The following is an 18974-nucleotide window of genomic DNA, read 5'->3' as shown; positions in this document are numbered from 1 at the left end:
CGGTTACCAGGTGTGGTGAGCTCAAAGCTCAAAATCCAGTACATTATTTTACGCATATACTGTAGGAAACGTAAATATACTGTACATTATTTATTACATGATTTAAAAGCCTTCTCCGACGAGATGACAAGGGCCGGCAACATCTCTTCCGTTTGGGGTTACGTGTGGAGTGTTCCCTTTTTTACGAGCGTTGTAAAAGCCATCTTTCTGCTGAATAGACCTTACCAGAGATCACAGGGGGTTTCCACTGCCCTCCTACAACATTAACCACTGTCTCTCTTTCTCAAGACTACAGCCGAATAGAAACACCTTCTTATTCTGTATGCTAAGGTCGCTTGTCGGGTCCCTGCTGAGAAACAGGTTCATGCTTATTCAGAGGTTGCAGAAAACAAGGGAAAGGCCGGGTGAGGAAGCATAGCAGATAGCTAATGCAAAATAAGAAGGTTTTAGGAAAATGAAAAGATGGAGTAGGATTTTGGAGAAGATGCATGTGCACGGATGTTGTGTTGCTAAGCTTTTTATCATCTTGCTATGTTGTTGCTAGAAGCTTGCTGGGTCACTAGTGGGTGTTTGCTAAAGGATCTCACTCTTTTTCTCGATATGAGTCAGATGCTTCCTTCAATGTAAATCTATTGCATTTGTGCCTGTTTTATCATCTGCCATACAGGCAAAAATCATAAGTCAGATCGCTCAGAAGAGAAATAGCGCACCACTTCACAACAATCCGCATGTCTGGAGGCATCACTCATGTCCGTCGCACAAACAGTGCAGGATGAGTTACGCACCGGAGTTTAATCTTTACTGTTAGGCGTTTATTCAAATCTGCCGAATAAATATAAAGAGTGAAAGCACAGATAACAGCGAGGTAAGGCATAAAGAAAAAGTTGGAACGAAATGCACAGAGAATGTGAGAGGGAGATATGCACCAGCACCCATTGTGTTCACCAGAAATCCAGTGAAAACAAACAGCTTCATTAGCGCTTCCTTTATAGTCTCTCTCTCTCGCTTTCCCACACATAGCATGTGAGCGGTCTGTCTGAAGAACAAACTATCCAAACATAAGACGTCAGTCAGAAGCTACCTCAGCGCTCATTAATACATTAAAACTTTCCGAAAACCTCCACGCCTCACCGCCAGCCCTCCAGAGCTTTACCTGAGACCGCTCCGCAATGACCTCACTGCTGGAACAAAAATGTTCCTTGAACTGAACCCAGATCAGTCCAAAAATAACAATGTCACACCAAATCAACAGATTACTCTCAGATTTATCTTGGAGGGGATGGGATCTTTTATTTCAATGGCACGCTGTGGTATGGAGAGGGTAAGGGGCATTTTATTAAGGGATATGTGGTTAACCCTTTATTGGTCTACATAAAAAACTACAAAAATTATTAATGTAATGTAATAAAGTAAATATATTTCATAACTGTAATAGTTACATTACATTCATGCTTTAATCCAAAGCAGCTTTTACATTCAAGATATTTATCAGTTTGCGTGTTCCCTGGGAATTAAACCCAAAACCTTTTGCACTGCTAACGCAATACTCCACCGGTTGACCTACAAGCAAGTAAATCATACTTAAAATTAAATTCAGACCCTTTATACAGTGTCTTTAAAACGCAATATAACTTGCTTGCCTTTTCTGTTTAAAAAAATTGCAGTGTAACTTTAGGTTAAGTGTTAATAAAAGACATTAAATGAAACCAATGTGCCTCTCTTTAGATCTTTTTCCCTAAAGGACACACACACATTCAGTACACAGACACACAGATGCATGCACGCACACACACACACACACACACACACACACACACAATTTAAGTCGGCTGGCAAACAAATCCTCAAAGTGTATCCCTCGGTGGCAGCTTGATTTCCAGTCTTATAGGCATTAGGGAGCAGAGTGGAACCAAATTTGATGGGTCACCCCAATACACACACACACACGCACACAAATACACACAACACTTGGCCCTTCACACAGTGACAGAGCCTGTAATTTACTGTAGTCTCCCCCTCCATCAGCACAAAAAGGGGTGTAAGTATTCTCTCCGTCACTTACTGATATGGAGCTTGTAAGCAATTCAGTACAAACCAAATTTTTCTTCAGTCACAACTAATATACACACATACAATGCGATTTAACAAGTCACTTTAGTAATCAGCCTGTAGGGAAACACATACAGTGCAAAAACATAATACTGTACCATGCCTCTTTCTCCCACCATGTTTCATTTTCAAAGCACTCTCTGGCACGCCTGTTTGACAAATCAATACAAGTCTCGATAAAAGTAAGGAATAATTGACGACGGGCCGTTGAATTATTCGAAAATAATGCACACCCAAGGTGGTAATTGTCAAATAATTCAAAGGAAGGACAGGAGTCAATGATTCCCCTTATACCACTAACATTGCTCTTCTGCCAGGTTAAGTGTGCATTTTACAGAAAAATAATCAACACCCATGAAACATTTCTCAGCCAATAAGAATAAAACATTCAACAGATCCGTGACAATCGCCTTGGCCACATAAGAATGCATACAATCCCAAACCAGGCAACTATCCAGAGCTGATGTCAGAAGCAGCAGACAAGAAAAAATATGTATTTTCACGTTTTTTAAGAGCCCTCCAAAAATTGAGCACTAGTAGAAAATACATAAAAGTTAAATATAGTGGTAATCAATTTTTTAAGTTAAGCAGATGCTGTAATGTATGTGTAAATCTGGGTGTAGTTATCTTCCACCAGCAGGAGCTAACTAGACCCAGGGGTGCCACACATATCCTAAAAAGTAAAGCCAAAACATTTTGATCGCCCCCAGGTGGCTGGCTGCAGTATATGTCATAAACCCCGCCCTCTTCTTGTAACAGTGACATGTGCCAAAATAAAATAACACTTTCCCAAAGATTTTAATGTACTTTGAAATGTTCATTTTGGTGAAATGTTCAAGTTTGGTTTTAGTTTTAAGATGTCTAAAAGGGGGTGTGACAACATGATCTTTGTGTCTCTGATGGAGTAAAATGGGAATATGGGCGAGATTTTGACACCACGGCATCACATTTTTCTACTGTCGACGTCCATTTTTTCTACAGTCTGGGCCTCGCAAACCGGCCAAACCTTGAACCCTTGGTATAAAAAGACTAAATGGCATTACATCCTAAAAATACTGCAGTTACATTTTGCAAAACAACGACACATACTGAGGTCACAATGACTGTAAAATAACAAAGTACAGGAGAAGGTTTTTGAGAGTTTCTCTCTCACGTCTTTGAGTTTGTCATCGTAAAAGTGAAAGTGTTGCTCTGCTTATTTTCTCTCTCTATTCCACCTTCAATCATCTAAAATTACCCCCAAATTAAATCCATGTGTGTGTGTGTGTGTGTGTTATGACATCATACCCATAGTATAATTCCTGTGCCAATCTCACAAAGACTTTCCTCAGACCCATTTGATCATAAACAGGGTGAATGTAGGGGGTCAGAAACTGGCTGGTTAGCATAACACATTTAGCCCCTATTATACAAACTGGAATTACACCCTTAGGTAGCATGCACACCGAAGTGTTTACGCCGGCGGATGGCGTTTGTTTTCTATTGTTTGCAATGGAAGCGCTGTGCTTTTCAAAAACGCCAGCAGCTGGTGGGTTTTGTCCACGCTGAGCACCGGTGCTCAGTGGTGGTTTTTCCATGCTCAGCTCTGAGCATCACGAGTTGAAAAATTTTCACCTTTAGGGTGAAAATCTCCGCTCGTCAGTGTCACTTCTCACTCGGCCGCCCCATCACAGTGGAGGAGGGGTGGGACAAATACCACAACAACCAACCAGCGTCAAAGCTGGTGGTGTAGTGGGTGGTGCCCCGACATGTGGTGCTTTCGCACTTTCGGCGACCCGAGTTCGATTCCCGGCTCATGGTCATTTGCCGATCCCATACCCTTCTCTCCTCCCTGTCCTCTTCTACTCACTGTCAAATAAAGGCAAAAATGGCCAAACAAAAAAAACAACCAACCAGCGCATGACAGATAAACAAACCAAAAAGATCATAGCAACCAAAGCACTCAGTTAAAAAATCTGCCATCTGCCTAGCACTTTCAGTCACGTTTAAACGCTTTGGTGTGCACGTTCCCTTAGGATGGCTAAAAGCATGTTTCTCAATTGACAGCCATTCAAAAAGCTGCTGTGTATTCTGAGAACATTTTGTCACAAGTGAAATGTCAATCGTAAATCTTTAATTACATTGCAGTTTTGATTTTGAAGTGTTAATACAGAGGGGCAACTTTCCGATCTTTCTGATGAAGCCAATACGGAAGTGATTTAACCTGCAGTTCATCCACTGTCCACTAGAGGCTGGCTGCAAAAGGGAGTCAATTCCCATAGACTTTCATGTTAAAATGAAATGAAACTTTACAGTAGAAAATCATGTTTACAGCCTGGTACAAAAACAGTTTTTGGTCTGTATAGCTACTTTTGTCCTTCATTAGGGGGTGAATTTCTTTGTAACTCATCGGTTTAAATGATATTAACTCTTTCGCCGCCATTGACGAGATATCTCGTCAATCAAGAGAAAACGCTTCCCTGCCAATGACGAGATTTTCCGTCTTTCCACAATACCGCTATTATCCACCAGGTGGTGCCCTTCCGCAACTTTTTAAACCCGGAAGTATTGCCCTATGGCAAGCAGCCGCATGTCCGTGTCTGTTTTAAAGATCGCTCTGAATGGGATCTCTATGAAAAGTCCGTCACAAAAATGGAATTATCTCTGCTTTTTGCTCAAAATGTGGTGTTTTTACCCATATTCAAAAGATGATTACAAAAGAACCACTGAAGGTAAGTTTTTTTTTTTAAAGCAGAGGGTCTGTTCTTTCATTTGGTATATTGTATGTTTATATATTTAAAGAATAACATTTTCTGGAAGGCATTAAACTTTGGTGAAAACATGAAAAAAGCTGGCGCTGGCTGGCAACTTTTTAAAAAAACGCTGGTGTTGAAAGAGTTAAGCCTTACAGTTCTGCATAATTAAGGGCGTGGCCACTTGAGTGACGGTTGAACAGCCACTGCTGTCAATAGAGTCAAGCTAGGTGGGCGTGGTTTCAGCAAACAGTCACCTCAGTTTCACCCACGTCCTGCCATTTTACCCATTTTTTGATATCCGCGAGTGTTGCACGGTGACATGCGGCCAAGATAGCGATGGCAGGCTCCGCCTACTTCAGCTTCAGAAACCTATAAGTGACGTCACGAACACTAAGTCCAACGTTTTTTACAGTCTTCGGTTAATACTGGTATGTGACATCATAGCTCTGTAGAGTCTCTATTGAAAGAGCCTATTATGTGATCAGCTAGTATCCGTTGAGATCTTTGAGGTACTAATAAGCTCTCTTTGGTACCAATATGGCTGTACTATTTAAAAGGGTACACCCACGATGACCATTATATTTGTGAGCAAGTTACATGAAAGTAGATCTTAAGTAAACTGGTAACAATGGCATCAATGCCAGCTTCCGGAAAACCCTGCGCTAGCCGATCAACAATCTCATTGGTTTTCTGCAGGTATTTCGGAGCTGCTTGAGCTAAACAGGTACATGATGGGAAAAAAATTATCAAATTTAAGCCAAATTCAAATTTTCCCAAAACACTCCAACCTCTGACACTGGCTTGAGATGGGGATGTGAAGATTAGCAGAACACAGAGACCACCGGGCGTCCCGTAACATGGAGCGTGTGCGAGATATAGGGGTCATGGCACTACACGGTGCTCATCATTATCACACCCAGCCTCAGCATGTTGCCCCGAGTCTGTGTAATTATAAGAGCTGGGCGAACCGGTGTGATGGGCCCACCGTGGCCTGTTAGTAAAGCCTGAGTAAGCTGGATCAGGACAACACATGTGAGAAAGCACAGCAGATGGAAAAGAGAGAGAAACCAGGACTGAGAGACAAATTGAAAGAGTGAGAAAAGCAGCATATGTTTAGGCAAGTGCTTTATGCTCGCCTTAAGGAACCTGCATCTATCTATCCACCTTAAACAAATATAATACAGAAAAGATACAAAAATAGACACAGTATAAATAAGAATCAAAGTGTAAATGGTTTGTGTGTGGAGCTTTGTTGTAAAACGATACAGCTGATCTCTTTTAGACCTGATGTTTTAATAATGGCACACCTGTCTGAGAGTATCTGGCGATATGAACCACAGTGAGATTCGACAGAGACACTTATTGTACAAAACAGTTATTACACACCTATTGCATGAAGGATCATTGCACGATTCATGTGCTAGATAGTAAGTAAGTAGAGATTGAGAGAGAGTGAGAGACAGAAAGAGAGAGAAAATCAATGAGGTGCTATTTCAAGCTTTAAACCTGGATATCAATACATGCATGGCTCCTTTTCAAGGCTGAATGCATTATGGGAAGGCTGGAAAAGATTGCAGCAATATTCTGACTTTATTCTGCACAATATCATCTCTCTCTTTCTCTTTGAATTTCATTTTAAAGGAGCGTGTTTTTCAAGATCCATTTTGAAGCATCAATGCAAGCCTTTCTCGCAAAAGATTTACTCACTGCTTGACCTTATATACCCTTGACCAGATGTGCTACTCCACACACGCATGCACACACACACTGGTTATGAAATGGAAGTTAAGGGTAAAGAAGTTGGCCTATAGTCTGTTAGCACTGAGGTAAAGAGAGATAGATGCAGGGCGAGAGACAAAACACGAAAGAGAGAGAGAGAGAGAGGTGGAGATGAAGTCATCCATCATCGCTCTGTCTTAAGGTCTGACACGGAGCCGCACGCTACACACCACAAATCACACAGCAACTGCAAGAGATGCAGGCTGCCCTCTCCAATCTCTCTCTTCCCTTTAGTCTCTCTCTCCTGTCACTTGCTCTACACCCCTCCAAGCCCTCTGCCTGCCTCTTTTAAACAGAAAACAGACAGATACAAACACACACACAAACACATACTGCTTCGGAAGCACATATACATCCTCTCATACATCCAAACCTCTCCAGCTCAGTTTTTATCACTTGGTTTACAAATGCAAAGGAATAAACAACAACCTATTACTGGATAAAAAGACCCAGCGCGTTGCCATTAAACAACTCTGTTTATACATTTTTGGTGACTGCATGTATCAAAATGGACCTTAATTACTTTTTTAATAAATGTCCTTGGTATCACTGTGCACAATTTATCACTGCACTTTATTCTTCACTGTATTGTTTCAATCAGAACTCAATAACTTTATCCACCTTTGAAAAAAAATTGGACCGCTAATCAATATTAAAGGGATAGTTCGGCCAAAATGATTTTAAACCCATGATTTACTCACCCCCAAGCCGTCTGAGATGCATATGTCAATAATTTTTCAGACGAACGCATTTTCAAAAATGTTTTTGATCTTTCAGTTAATCAAATGTAAAGTTACAGGGTCCAGGTCCTCCAAGTCCAAAAAATGTGCATCCATCCTTCACAAAATAAATGCTCCACAATGACAAACAAAGGCCTTCTGAGGGTAATCCGCACGGTGTTGTTATAGAAATATCGAAATGTAAAACTTTATAAACTAAAATAACTAGCCACCATCTTAGTCACGTACGCATTCAACATGAGAGCGTACGAGTTTATGGAGGGTTCTGTGATGCTGCTCTGTGCCCCCGCTCTCCGAATTTGTCATACGTTACTAAAAAAAGTGCGCACACTACGCTGATACTCTCTCCTGAATACAGATGAGCGACGTTACCAGAAGCTAGTTATTTTCGTTTATAAAGTTTTAAATTTCGATATTTCTACAACAAAACGCCGTGGATTACCCTCACAAGGCCTTTGTTTATCATCTTTGAGCCGTTTAGATTTATTTTGTGAAGGATGGATGCACATTTTTTGGACTTGAAGGACGTGGACCCTGTAACTTTACATTTGATTAACTGAAAGATTGAAAATTTTTTCTAAAATAACTGAAAATGTGTTCGTCTGAAAAATGATGGACATATGCATGTCGGACAGCTTGGGGGTGAGTAAATCATGGGTTTAATATCATTTTTGGCCGAACTATCCCTTTAAGATATCCTATCATTTTACAATCCAATCAAACTCTCTTCTACTGTTCATTATAATCCCACAGTACCTTTTGTTAAAACTCCGAAATGTGTCACATCATAGAAGGTAAATGCATTTTATATGCCATATTTTGAGTTGTTTTCAGAGTATAGTCTAAGCCTCCAGGAAACTCTCTTAGCAAACTTAAATTAAAGCTTAATAAACCTATAAATCTGTTCCTGTCAAATAATTTTAGTAAGAAAGTCAGAAAGTGGGTGGAAGTCTATACTTGCTCAAACTACAGGACTTGTACAGACGACACAGAAACATGTGAAGGTTTAGTGTATAGAGCTTCACACCATGTCCTATCCAGGCACAATGTGTCATGTTTCCAGCAGCAAGTAATTTTTCTGTCTGAACCGAACGTGAAATGTGAAGTGCCTGGTTAGGACATGATGTCAGTGCTGTTGACTTGCCTGGTACTCCTGGTGGGGTTTTTATGAATTTTCCATTGAAATGCTGAATCACCACATCACATTTTTCGGTGGACTCCATCCTGTGACAGAGAGAGAAAGAGAAATAATGTGAGACAATCCAAATTAAAGATGTCAGTCATGACTTTTTATAGGAGTTTGCACATTAATTTTATATTTATGCACACATAGACACTGTATTGTAGCTATACATGATTGTCTCTAAAATTGGGTGTCTAGGCCTGATCTGTAAACAAACAAAAAAATGCTATAAATAAGAGTGACTTTTTGGATATTGTATATATTTTTTTAATAAATTTGCATGATGTCTCGTACTGCATTGACAACTGCTTGTTAAAGGGGTAGCTCACCCAAAAATTAAAATTACCCCATGATTTACTCACCCTCTCGCCATTTTTCATTTATATGATTATCGTATTAGCATAAGACGTAGGACATAGGGCCCTATCAAACACCCGGCGCAATGCGACGCAAGTGTTTTTTGGTAGTTTCAGCCCGGTGCAGTTATCATTTTCACGTTCAGCGCCACGTTGCTTAAAAAGCAAATACATTTGCACCCATTTTTGCGCCCATGGACGTTCTGGTCTGAAAACAAGGTGTGTTTAGGCACATTGTTGGCGCGTTGCTAATTTGAGGCAACTAAAATAGACTATGCCAATCTGGTCTAAATGGCAATATTGTTTTATTTTTTTAAGAGTGCGTTATTAATATGCGCCTATAAACGGGACAACAATGCGAGTTTGCTTATCACACACATGGATGCGCAGCAGCACACACGTTTTTAAATATAAAAAATTAAAGGATTAAAATGTAAAAGATTATTATTGAGTCTCTTGGACATAAATGAGGACCGATTACGAGACGTTAGAAGACGTAAAGAGCTGCTTCACTTATAAGTAATGAAATGTTTTGCTTTAAACAAATGCAAATATTGAATTTATTTTTTAATGTTTTTTTTTTTAAATGCTACCCCATGGATTTATTGTAAATGATGACTTTGTACCTGTGGATATGTTGAGATGTGAACCTTTTTTAAGTAATGCTTTTCAAAACACGCACGGTGCTGTGTGAGTGCTGAAACATTTCAGCTCTCCACACGTTTGTAAATTCTTTATCTCCTGTTTGTTACAAATGAAGTATTTTTAGACTAACAATTTTTTTAACTGGTGGTCTTCTTCCTACGCTTAGTTTTTCAGTTTACAAATTCCGGCATCTAAATATGGAACCGGCATGGTGTGACCGCAACTGGCTTTTAAAGGGGATGGGAGATGAGCCTTATTCCACATTACGCCTAAAACGCACCCATTACTCATTAGGGGAATAGGAACAACCCTTTTAGACTGTGCGCTAGGCGAACAAACCATTTTACCTGTCGTTAAATTAGCAAAAGTGGATTCGGACACGCCCTCATAAACTGTGCGCCATGCGCTTTAGACCATGCGCTTAGATCGTTAAAATAGGGCCCATAGTGTGCGAGACATAGTGTGCGAGACATAGTGGCATAGTGACTAATGCGGAAAAAAATCCCTGTTTTAGATTTCTATTTCCTGACTGGCGCTTTGTTTTGCTCTTTGTGTCTTATGTCTTGTGCGCTACGTCGTACATCATATGCTAGAAATGCCTTCTTGCGTGAACTCGCATCCGTCATTATCAGAAGCTAGTTGTTATATTATGTAAAGCTTTAAATATTGATATTTTTCTTACAAAACTGCATCGATTGCAAAAATGCATATTGCAGGGTTCTCACTTTGAGTCAAATTCCCTGACATTGACTAAAAAGCTAACTTATGTCCACAATGCCGTGAGCCTGGATAATGTAGTGTACACTAAGTTCATAAAAATGTAGCCTACATGTAAATGTGTGAAATTAATAAAGCTAAATAATAATAAAGCTGTTTAAATTGTAGTCAGCGGAGGCTTGGACCCGGAAATTATATTCCTTACGTCAAGTTAACAAGTGGATTACAATTTGATTAATGGAAACTAAATTTAAAGCAACAAACATCCCTGATAATCCATGATTAAAAATTAAAATACATTTCCCTGATTTTTTATGTATGGAAAAGACCTTTTAAAATTGTATGATATTTCAAAAAATTCCATGACCCGTGGGAACCCTGATATTGAGATTTGCGATACTGCACTAATTTCGATATATTGGGCGGCCTTTCTGTGTATGACCCCAAATATGTTACCAAACAGTTTAAACTAATAAGCATGTCTGATATAAATATCTGTAAAAATACAGCAAGACTTGAAGCAAGAAGTGCTATTGTTCTCACTGTCAATCATCACAATTTGGGTTTTGACTCTTGTATGCCGTTCACACACAACAATTAAGTGGATTCACTTCTGCATTCACTCCCATAACTTTGCAGTGTGTGTGTAGCCAATGAAAAGTTTGCTCTTTAATCCTCTGCTTTACATTTTAATTTAAAGGATGAGGGATGGAGTGTTCGACAGAGTGAAAAATAAGGAGCGGCGAGGGTGTTATGTAGTGTCTCGGGCTGCTGGGAGACTTTATTTAGTCTCTGCTCTCTGGAGTGGCTTCTCTCCTCTGTGCGGCCCCATTCAGCTCTGCTCACCCAATCATGGCTGAACGGCTAATTGCCTGGCTGGCACACACATACATACACTCACACACAGCCTCTGCTGGGATCTCTTACACAGCTAGTGACCCTGAAAACCAGCCAACCCGCCCCGCGCGTGCCACACAAAGGTTGGGAGGGGGTCAGAAAGGAAATTAAACTAAAAAATATATGTTTTTTTATGTATCGGTTGTCAAGGTTACAGTACCTGGCGAAGCCGACCCCTCGGCTGACCCCGTTGGCATCTCGGAGTATCCGTGTGGAGATGACATGTCCGAAAGGCTTCAGCATGTTCTCCAACTCTTGTTCATCCATTGAAACCGGGAGGTTAGAGATGTACAAGTTTGTGGGGTCTTGCTCTTGTTGCTGTGGAGAGAACACACACAGGGTTGACATTAGGAAAGTCTTTCGGTTATCGGTTTAAATCTGGTCCACTTTGCAGTTCATTCAGACAAAAAACTGGATGATTAAAGCGTAACTAAACCCCTGGTCAGAGCCTGACTCCACCCACTGCGATATTTGAAAAATGCAAGAAAAGTGGGCAGATCCCAACGGAGATAGAGGGGACAAACTAAGTGTGTGGTGAGATCGTAACAAGGGCGTGGTGAGCTTGAACCTGCTTACGTCACGAGTTATTTCTTGGACCCAACATCCAATAGGAAAATTCAACTGCAGTAGCCACCGTTCAACCTGAAGAGGGCAGCACTCAGATGTTTTTACACCATATATTGTAGTATTGAAACACTTTATGTCCAAATGTCAAAAAAATTACTAAAATCAATGAACAGCACTAATAAAGCATCATTCTTACAGATCATTAACTAAAAAAAGTTGGTTTACGGTTTAGTTACTCTTTAAAGAAAGCGCTATTGCCACAAATGGACCAAATTATAATTTCAACTCCTCAATTTGGTAAGACAATGGAGAGTTCCAATATGGAGGACTGTAAGAGCGTTTAAATTTCATGTTTTAAAAGCAGTTCATAAATACATTTTAGTGAATGTGTCATACATACAGTAATGGGAAATGTGAACAAAGAAACATCTTTTTAAACCTATTACACAACAGCTCAGAAATGCCCCTTTTGTTCACATGCACCTGTTAAAATTTACGTGGACACATCTGTGAGATGTGTCCAGGGGCATTTTTGACTGAGCTCTCCCATGTTGCTTTTGTGATGGGGGACTAGAGACCCAGGGGGAGGAAAGAGTGAGTTGTTAAAAATGAAAGCTGTGTAAATGAAGAACATGGGACGCTGGAGGGCCTGAGCTGGAAACATCTCTCTCTCTCCTAAACACGCACTGGTGGAATCTATTGTTGTGTCGATGGCCTCTTCTAGAGACACTGTGAGGCGGCTAATGGGGGTCTGAGAGGATAAAACACAGACACTGGATGATGTTGGTTGAAGGGGGTTTGTGTGTGTACAGTACAAAGTTCAAAATGAGCAGCATTAGAGCACTTGGACAGAGAACATCCATGTGTCTCTTTGAAACTCAAGCTAAAATGTTCGACAGGATGCCACACCAAACCGCAGTAACAATCGCAAAGCAAGCGAACAGATGGTATGAGCCACGAATCCATAACGGTGGTCCCAACACAATCTCATAGCAATTCATATGTAGTTTATGGGGAGGCTAATTCATACAGGAATTCATACAACCACATTTGTACGTTTGAGTGAGCGAGCTGACTGAGACAAGATGGCCGCCGGTGATGACGTTAGAGACTCCGCCGTCAGACATCTAGTAGGGCTGTAACGATACATCGCGTTCCCCATTAAAAAGACCTGCCTGAAATCAATTCTGAATCGCAAGGCTCCAATTCTGTGTTTCATGCACATGCACGGCTCTGTGAACAAGTCTTTATTAATCTAAAATCACTATGAGTTTGAATCGTTTATAATGTGAATTTAAAAAGCAACACTCGTCAGACACAATCATTCAAAATATTTTTATTATCATGAAAATACCTGAACCAATCTGAAGCGATATAAACATCCCTTTAGACATTTCCTGGAAAAGCGTTTCTAACGCTACTTCTTTTGGCACAAATGGCGTTTCTACACGAGACCACCTTCTGGCTTTTGGATGTGGCGGGTTTTCACAGTAATTCATTCAAATTCATTCATTGAGAAAACGCGCATTTGCATGATTTATCGTCACAGCCCTAACATCTAGTATTTATTATACATATCTACGTGCGCAACCTCCTAGAATTCATACAACCAAATTCATACGTTTCGCTTTGCATAGGTGACGAACGGTTTGGGGGTGGGGTTTCATTATTGTTTTTATTTTCTAATAATCGTACATGATACAAATTCATGTGAATTGGCAAAATTGTAAAATACCAACAAATTCCCATGATATTGGTTTTGGGGGTCCGTAACCTCCTAGGGGACCTATTGTGAACAAAAATCAAATAAATATGATGTTTACTTCAAACAAATTCACATACAACGAATGTGTTTTACTGTCCTGTCAAGATTAACTCTTTCCCCGCCATTGACAAGTTATTTAAAAAAGTGTTTCTGAAGAATTTTTATGTTAATCGGCAATGCCGCGATTATCCACTAGATGGCTTTCCCAATTTTTAACCTGATAAGGAACACTGTGCCGTACACGGCACACCCCCTCCCTTGCACGTGAGGCTGCATTACGTCATTGTAACTTTGAAGCATTAAATCTTTAAAATATACGGTCATGCGGCACATCGTTGTAAAGCTTAGACTTTTGGGATTCCATTAAGCGCACACAAAAAGCATAATATGATTTTTAGCAGTCATAAAACTGTAATCTAGTTGTTAGTTACCTGAACCGGGCGGCGCCGATTTAGGATATTTACTTACCTTCAAAATCTTTCCTTTATCCGCTTCGGTGAAATTGTCCAAAACAAATTGTTCATAAATCCGCAAAAGTCCAAGGAAATGGAATATCCAAGCCTTTTAATCCAAAACGATTTGTTCATCTCACAATCTTGACGTTTCTGACCGAATTACGATATAAATAGTGTATACAATAAGTTCACTAACAGACATTCGTTCGAATCTCACTTTTCATTCATGATTTATAATGAATATATTCGGATGTCATGTTTATTGTGCAACGTCTGAGGAACAAATGCGCCCCCTTGTGGAATTTCAGCCGTTCCATAAGAGGCTACAAAACGTTATTTACAAATTTTAAATTCTATTTATGCTTTGATAATCGTTCTGAATCTGATCTCTTACAAAATTCCTTGCATTTATTTCAGCGTTTTGCAAAAAAAAATATATTTTTAAAGAAAAATACCCATATTTAAGAGTTTATAAGCAGAAAAAAAATATAGATGGATTAAATGCTTTTCCCCTTTTTTTGTTTGTTTGTTATTTATTGTTTGTTTAAAAGCAGAGGGTCTGTTCTTAAATTTGATATATTTGTATGTTTATATATTTTTAGAAAAAAATATTTTATTGATAAATAAAATATAATAAATGAAAGGTATTTTGTGGAACTTTTCCGAAAATGACAAAAAATGATGGCGGGCAACTTTTCAAAATATGGCTGGGGGGAAATGAGTTCATTTTGAACCCTGCATATTTTCAGATATCAGGACGAGATCATATACAAATGCATACTTTTTTGGTCTGATCAGCTTCAATTTATATATTTGCTTCTTCGTAAAACACCATACGCTCTTGTCGCTCAGCTAGTACAACCAAGGTCTTGGGTTTGAATCTTAGGGACTGCACATACTGTAGTATTGAAACATACAGCTTAAATGCTCTGAAAGTTGCTATAAATATGGAATCTATGTGAGAGAGAATAAAGTGTTGCTGGCAAGTTAAGGGATTATCTGACATGTGCGTATGTCTAATGTTATGTGTGAAGCCCAGCCCTGCAGGTGAACATTACTTCTTTATTAAGTGAAAGTGATTAAAAGCGCAACTGTGGTCGGTTTATGACATCTCACAGACCAGATGTTCTAGTCGCTCTTGTTGCCTGGCTGAGATCCAAACGGGTTATTGAACCCCCACGCAGGGCATTTTAATGGGTTATACTATCAACTGCTCTGTTTGTTAGGGTCTTCTGTAAGCCTTTTGAAAATTGACCGTAAGAAATAGGCTATATGAGCTTTATATGAAGTACACTGAAAATGAAAACAATAAAAATGCTAGAAAGCAATTATAAAATAACATAAAATCTTTAGTGATGGTATTGACTTATGTCAAGGGTAAACAAAAACATCACTGTTAAAGATGATGGGGAAAACAATGTAAGATAATTGCTTCTTAAGGTGGCATCTGTAAAATTTTATCTCCTCCTGTTATAAAACAATGTATTCAGATGACAGTTACGCAGGAGTTCTGATGTATAATGAACCAGAAATACTCCGACCTTTATATCGCTATAGACCAATAATTTAAGAGGTGTGCGTCACGGTACGACGTAGGCTACGGCGTAAGTACGGGACTATAAGTAGGCTACATCTTACATTCAACACATAAATTATGTGTGTTCCCTGAGAATCAAACCCACCACCTTTGCATTGCTAACATAATGCTCTACCAACTGAGCCACAGGAGCTCTTTCCCTCAGATTACCTTCAATGCAGCCACTTGTTGCCCCCCTGCCCAGCGGCAAAGGCACAGGGGTCATCGTTTCAAACTGCACTGTACCCTCATTTCCGGCCTGTTCCTCTCAAACAGTAAAACATCTGTTTAATTGTATTTGAGGCAAACCCTCTTAAATACAAAAGAATATGAGCACAGTGAAAATATTTCATAAATGTGTCACTCTTGTCAAATGTGTGAGCTGGGAAAGAGTGGCAGGCTGAGGCATTATTCCTGTGATGTGGATGAGAAAATACATTTCAAATCTCAATATAAAACCGAGGGGCTGATTTTCTAAAGGACTGACGTTGTGAGATGTATGAATGATTTATGAATATGAAATGAAAACACCGGCCTTTCCTTCAGGCCCTCGAACGAATCTAAAAACAGAGCTGGGCTGTGAGTGTGATATATATACCTTCCAGATGGATCAGTATGCTTAAGTATGCTTCTGTTTTGAAACTTTAGATTAACATATGTCTGTGGACTGTCATCACAACCTGAGGACCCAACGTCTCCAGCTCTTTCTGTACTTATGCAGACGTAAGGAAGAAACAGAGCTAAATGCATAATAAAATGCACTTGTATGTAAACCTAGAAGTATAGCCCCGTTTTTACGCATACGCATGACGCAAATTTCGTGATCAAAATAGTATGCGTGTACTGTATGCGCAACGCTTGATTGTTGTAACCGTGTATACTCTGCACGTGTCGGCTGTGAATGCGCATACAGGAGAATGTAGTATGTAGCACAGGAGATGCATTGCATTTTGTTGCAATGCACATGCACGTACATTCGCAAAAAAAAAAAAAAAAAACTATAGTCCGGGCTTAAAGGCAGGATAGACAGGAATTATCAAAAAACTTTTTTACAAATTTGTTTAAACTGTCTTTATATACAAATACAAAAAAAGAGTATAAAACTTCGGGATGAAACAAATGATTGGCTTGCGCAACTATCACTCTCTCACGCGACCATGGCACCACCCCTGTTGCTATGGGATCTGCCCACACATGCGCACACCCGATTGATTTGAACGTGCACGAGGCACTCTAGGAAGAGCAAAAGTATGCCAGAGAAAGTGCATTCAGAACTCACAGTACCTGCATATGCATTCAGCGAAGTCAAACAAAGGAATAAACGAAGAAATCAAACGAGAGTTAATATCGCGTGGCTTTTCCGTGAGTCGACGATGCGGTAGCGGTATTGTTTCCGGTGTGTAGTCCTCATCAGAGTCAACAATGCTTTCATCAGGGAAACTCTTCCATGCAAAACACTGGCTTAATAGTGAGTACTAAAAGACATCATATTTGTATATATTCATAGTGATAAAGGTGATTTATTACATGTAATTGTGACATGATGTTACTACATACACCGCGCTCCCAGCAGAGCCGGCAGCGTCGCGCGTTCATGTGTTTTGGGGGCGTGGCTTTAGAAGAAACCCAGAAGGGAGGGGGTGGAGTGAATGGAAAAATGAGCTGTGTTTAAAACAGTGGTCTACAGACACTCAGTGGTCTACAGACACTCGATTTTTATACTCTCTTTTTCAGAGTACTTACATTTTACTTATGTATTGGTATATAAAGACAGTTTAAACAAATTTGTAAAAAAGTTTTTTTAGATAATTCCTGCCTATCCTGCCTTTAACTGTGAAAATAAATAAGCAGATTTGCAGACTCTTAATGGAAAACTATTAGTAACTATACCATCAATAGACTATTACAAGAACTGGTAGAATTGTTGGCATACTCTTTATATACATCTTGCATTTAGGTTGTTATATTACATTTATGCTTGTGTGGATAAACAGTAGCTGATTAATCTCAGTGGCTTTGGCCTCTATGATGATAAACAGAGCTACTTCTGAACTGATCAAATTATTCTCCTCAGATTCTACCTTTCAAGTCCACAAACCAGGAACCTTTACTGGTTATGGATGATGGGCACAAACTAATTAAATCCAGAGAGAGAGAGCGAGAACGAGAGAGAGAGAGAGAGAGAGAGAGAGAGAGAGTCTGTTTCATAAAGTATGTGCGTATGCTTTGTCTTCTTTGCCTGATGCTACTATTTGTGAATATGAATGATATACAATTACGTAATCCAACCACTGATATCAAAATACATATCCTGTCAATGTCACAATTGATCATGTCTCTACATCATAAAAACACTGTTCAGATTTGTTAATGCTGTAAAGCGTCTGCATTATAAACTGTGACAAAACTATCGCATTTAAAATCAATGAAACGTGCGCCGTGGTACTGATGGTGCAAGGTTCATAGTCAAATTGAAATTGGGACTAATAGCGCTTTCCAAACAAGTTTTCCCAAGATGCAGCAGACTCGTTGCATGTTGTTCTACTACAGAAAATAAACTTGCGCAACTCAAACTCATGACAATAATGACCCCCGACCACGTGAAAGGCAAATGACCTCAGAATTATAAAGTAGCATGCGTGCGTTCTTCACCCACAGCAAAACACAGAGAGGCAAAAAGACGCGTTTGCGAAGCACTCCACTTAATAAAATAACCTGCTTTTACAACAGAATCGATTATTATTAGTACGTCTGCATTGACGACTTATGCACAACCTCTATCCTTACCAGAATAGACAGTCTTTGTGCCATTCATGAACTGAAAGTTCATGTAAATTGTCCATCTCAAAGGTAAAATGTAAATGTATTACACTGCAAATTCCTTAAAATAATAATAAAATCTGCTTTAACAACTGAAATTAAGCATGTACAACAAAAGCATGCATAATAGTGCTAATATACTGTCTTAAAGGTGGGGTGCATGATCTCTGAAAGCCAATGTTGATAATTGAAATCACCTAAACAAACACACCCTTACCCCAATAGAATCTGGAGCTTCTTTTGATAGACCCGTCCCACACATACGAAACACCAGGCAACGATGTCGGTTAGTAGACACGCACCTTACTGCTGATTGGCTACAAGTGTGTTTTTCCAAAGTGTTTTTCAAAAATCATGCCCCCCGCCTTTAACCTATGGCTGTGTGAGAATATGGTTTGTTTCTATTTATAAAGCAGTTAGTTCCAGTTCTTGATTCTGATTGGTCAATAGTTGTGCCTTACTTGGCTTTAGATTGTGCCTAAGACGATAAACAATATATTTGAATAATATATGAATAATTGTTCCTGGCATTCGTGTTAAAAAATCCTCTGCCTTGTACCGCGCGCTCTCTGATCAATGCGATGCATCTCCTATCAGCAACAATTGCAGCCTTATAAGTACAAATTGATT

General features: G+C 39.5%; 1 protein-coding gene across 3 annotated transcripts in view; it reads right to left on the bottom strand.

Annotated features, from left to right (window-relative positions):
* The window catches only part of rbms3 (RNA binding motif, single stranded interacting protein), a 179217-nt gene that overhangs the window by 45414 nt on the left and 114829 nt on the right, over positions 1-18974 (bottom strand). For all 3 annotated transcript variants that reach the window (XM_065298561.2, XM_065298560.2, XM_065298559.2), the window contains exons 5-6: positions 11322-11479; positions 8508-8587 (exon numbers count right to left, since the gene is read on the bottom strand). In XM_065298561.2, the coding sequence (XP_065154633.1) occupies positions 8508-8587; positions 11322-11479 (238 nt within the window). The remainder of the gene's footprint in view (positions 1-8507; positions 8588-11321; positions 11480-18974) is intronic.

This window comes from Paramisgurnus dabryanus, chromosome 13 (assembly GCF_030506205.2).
Source record: "Paramisgurnus dabryanus chromosome 13, PD_genome_1.1, whole genome shotgun sequence".
Classification (NCBI taxonomy): Eukaryota; Metazoa; Chordata; class Actinopteri; order Cypriniformes; family Cobitidae; genus Paramisgurnus; species Paramisgurnus dabryanus.
This window is presented reverse-complemented; position numbering and strand designations above follow the sequence as displayed.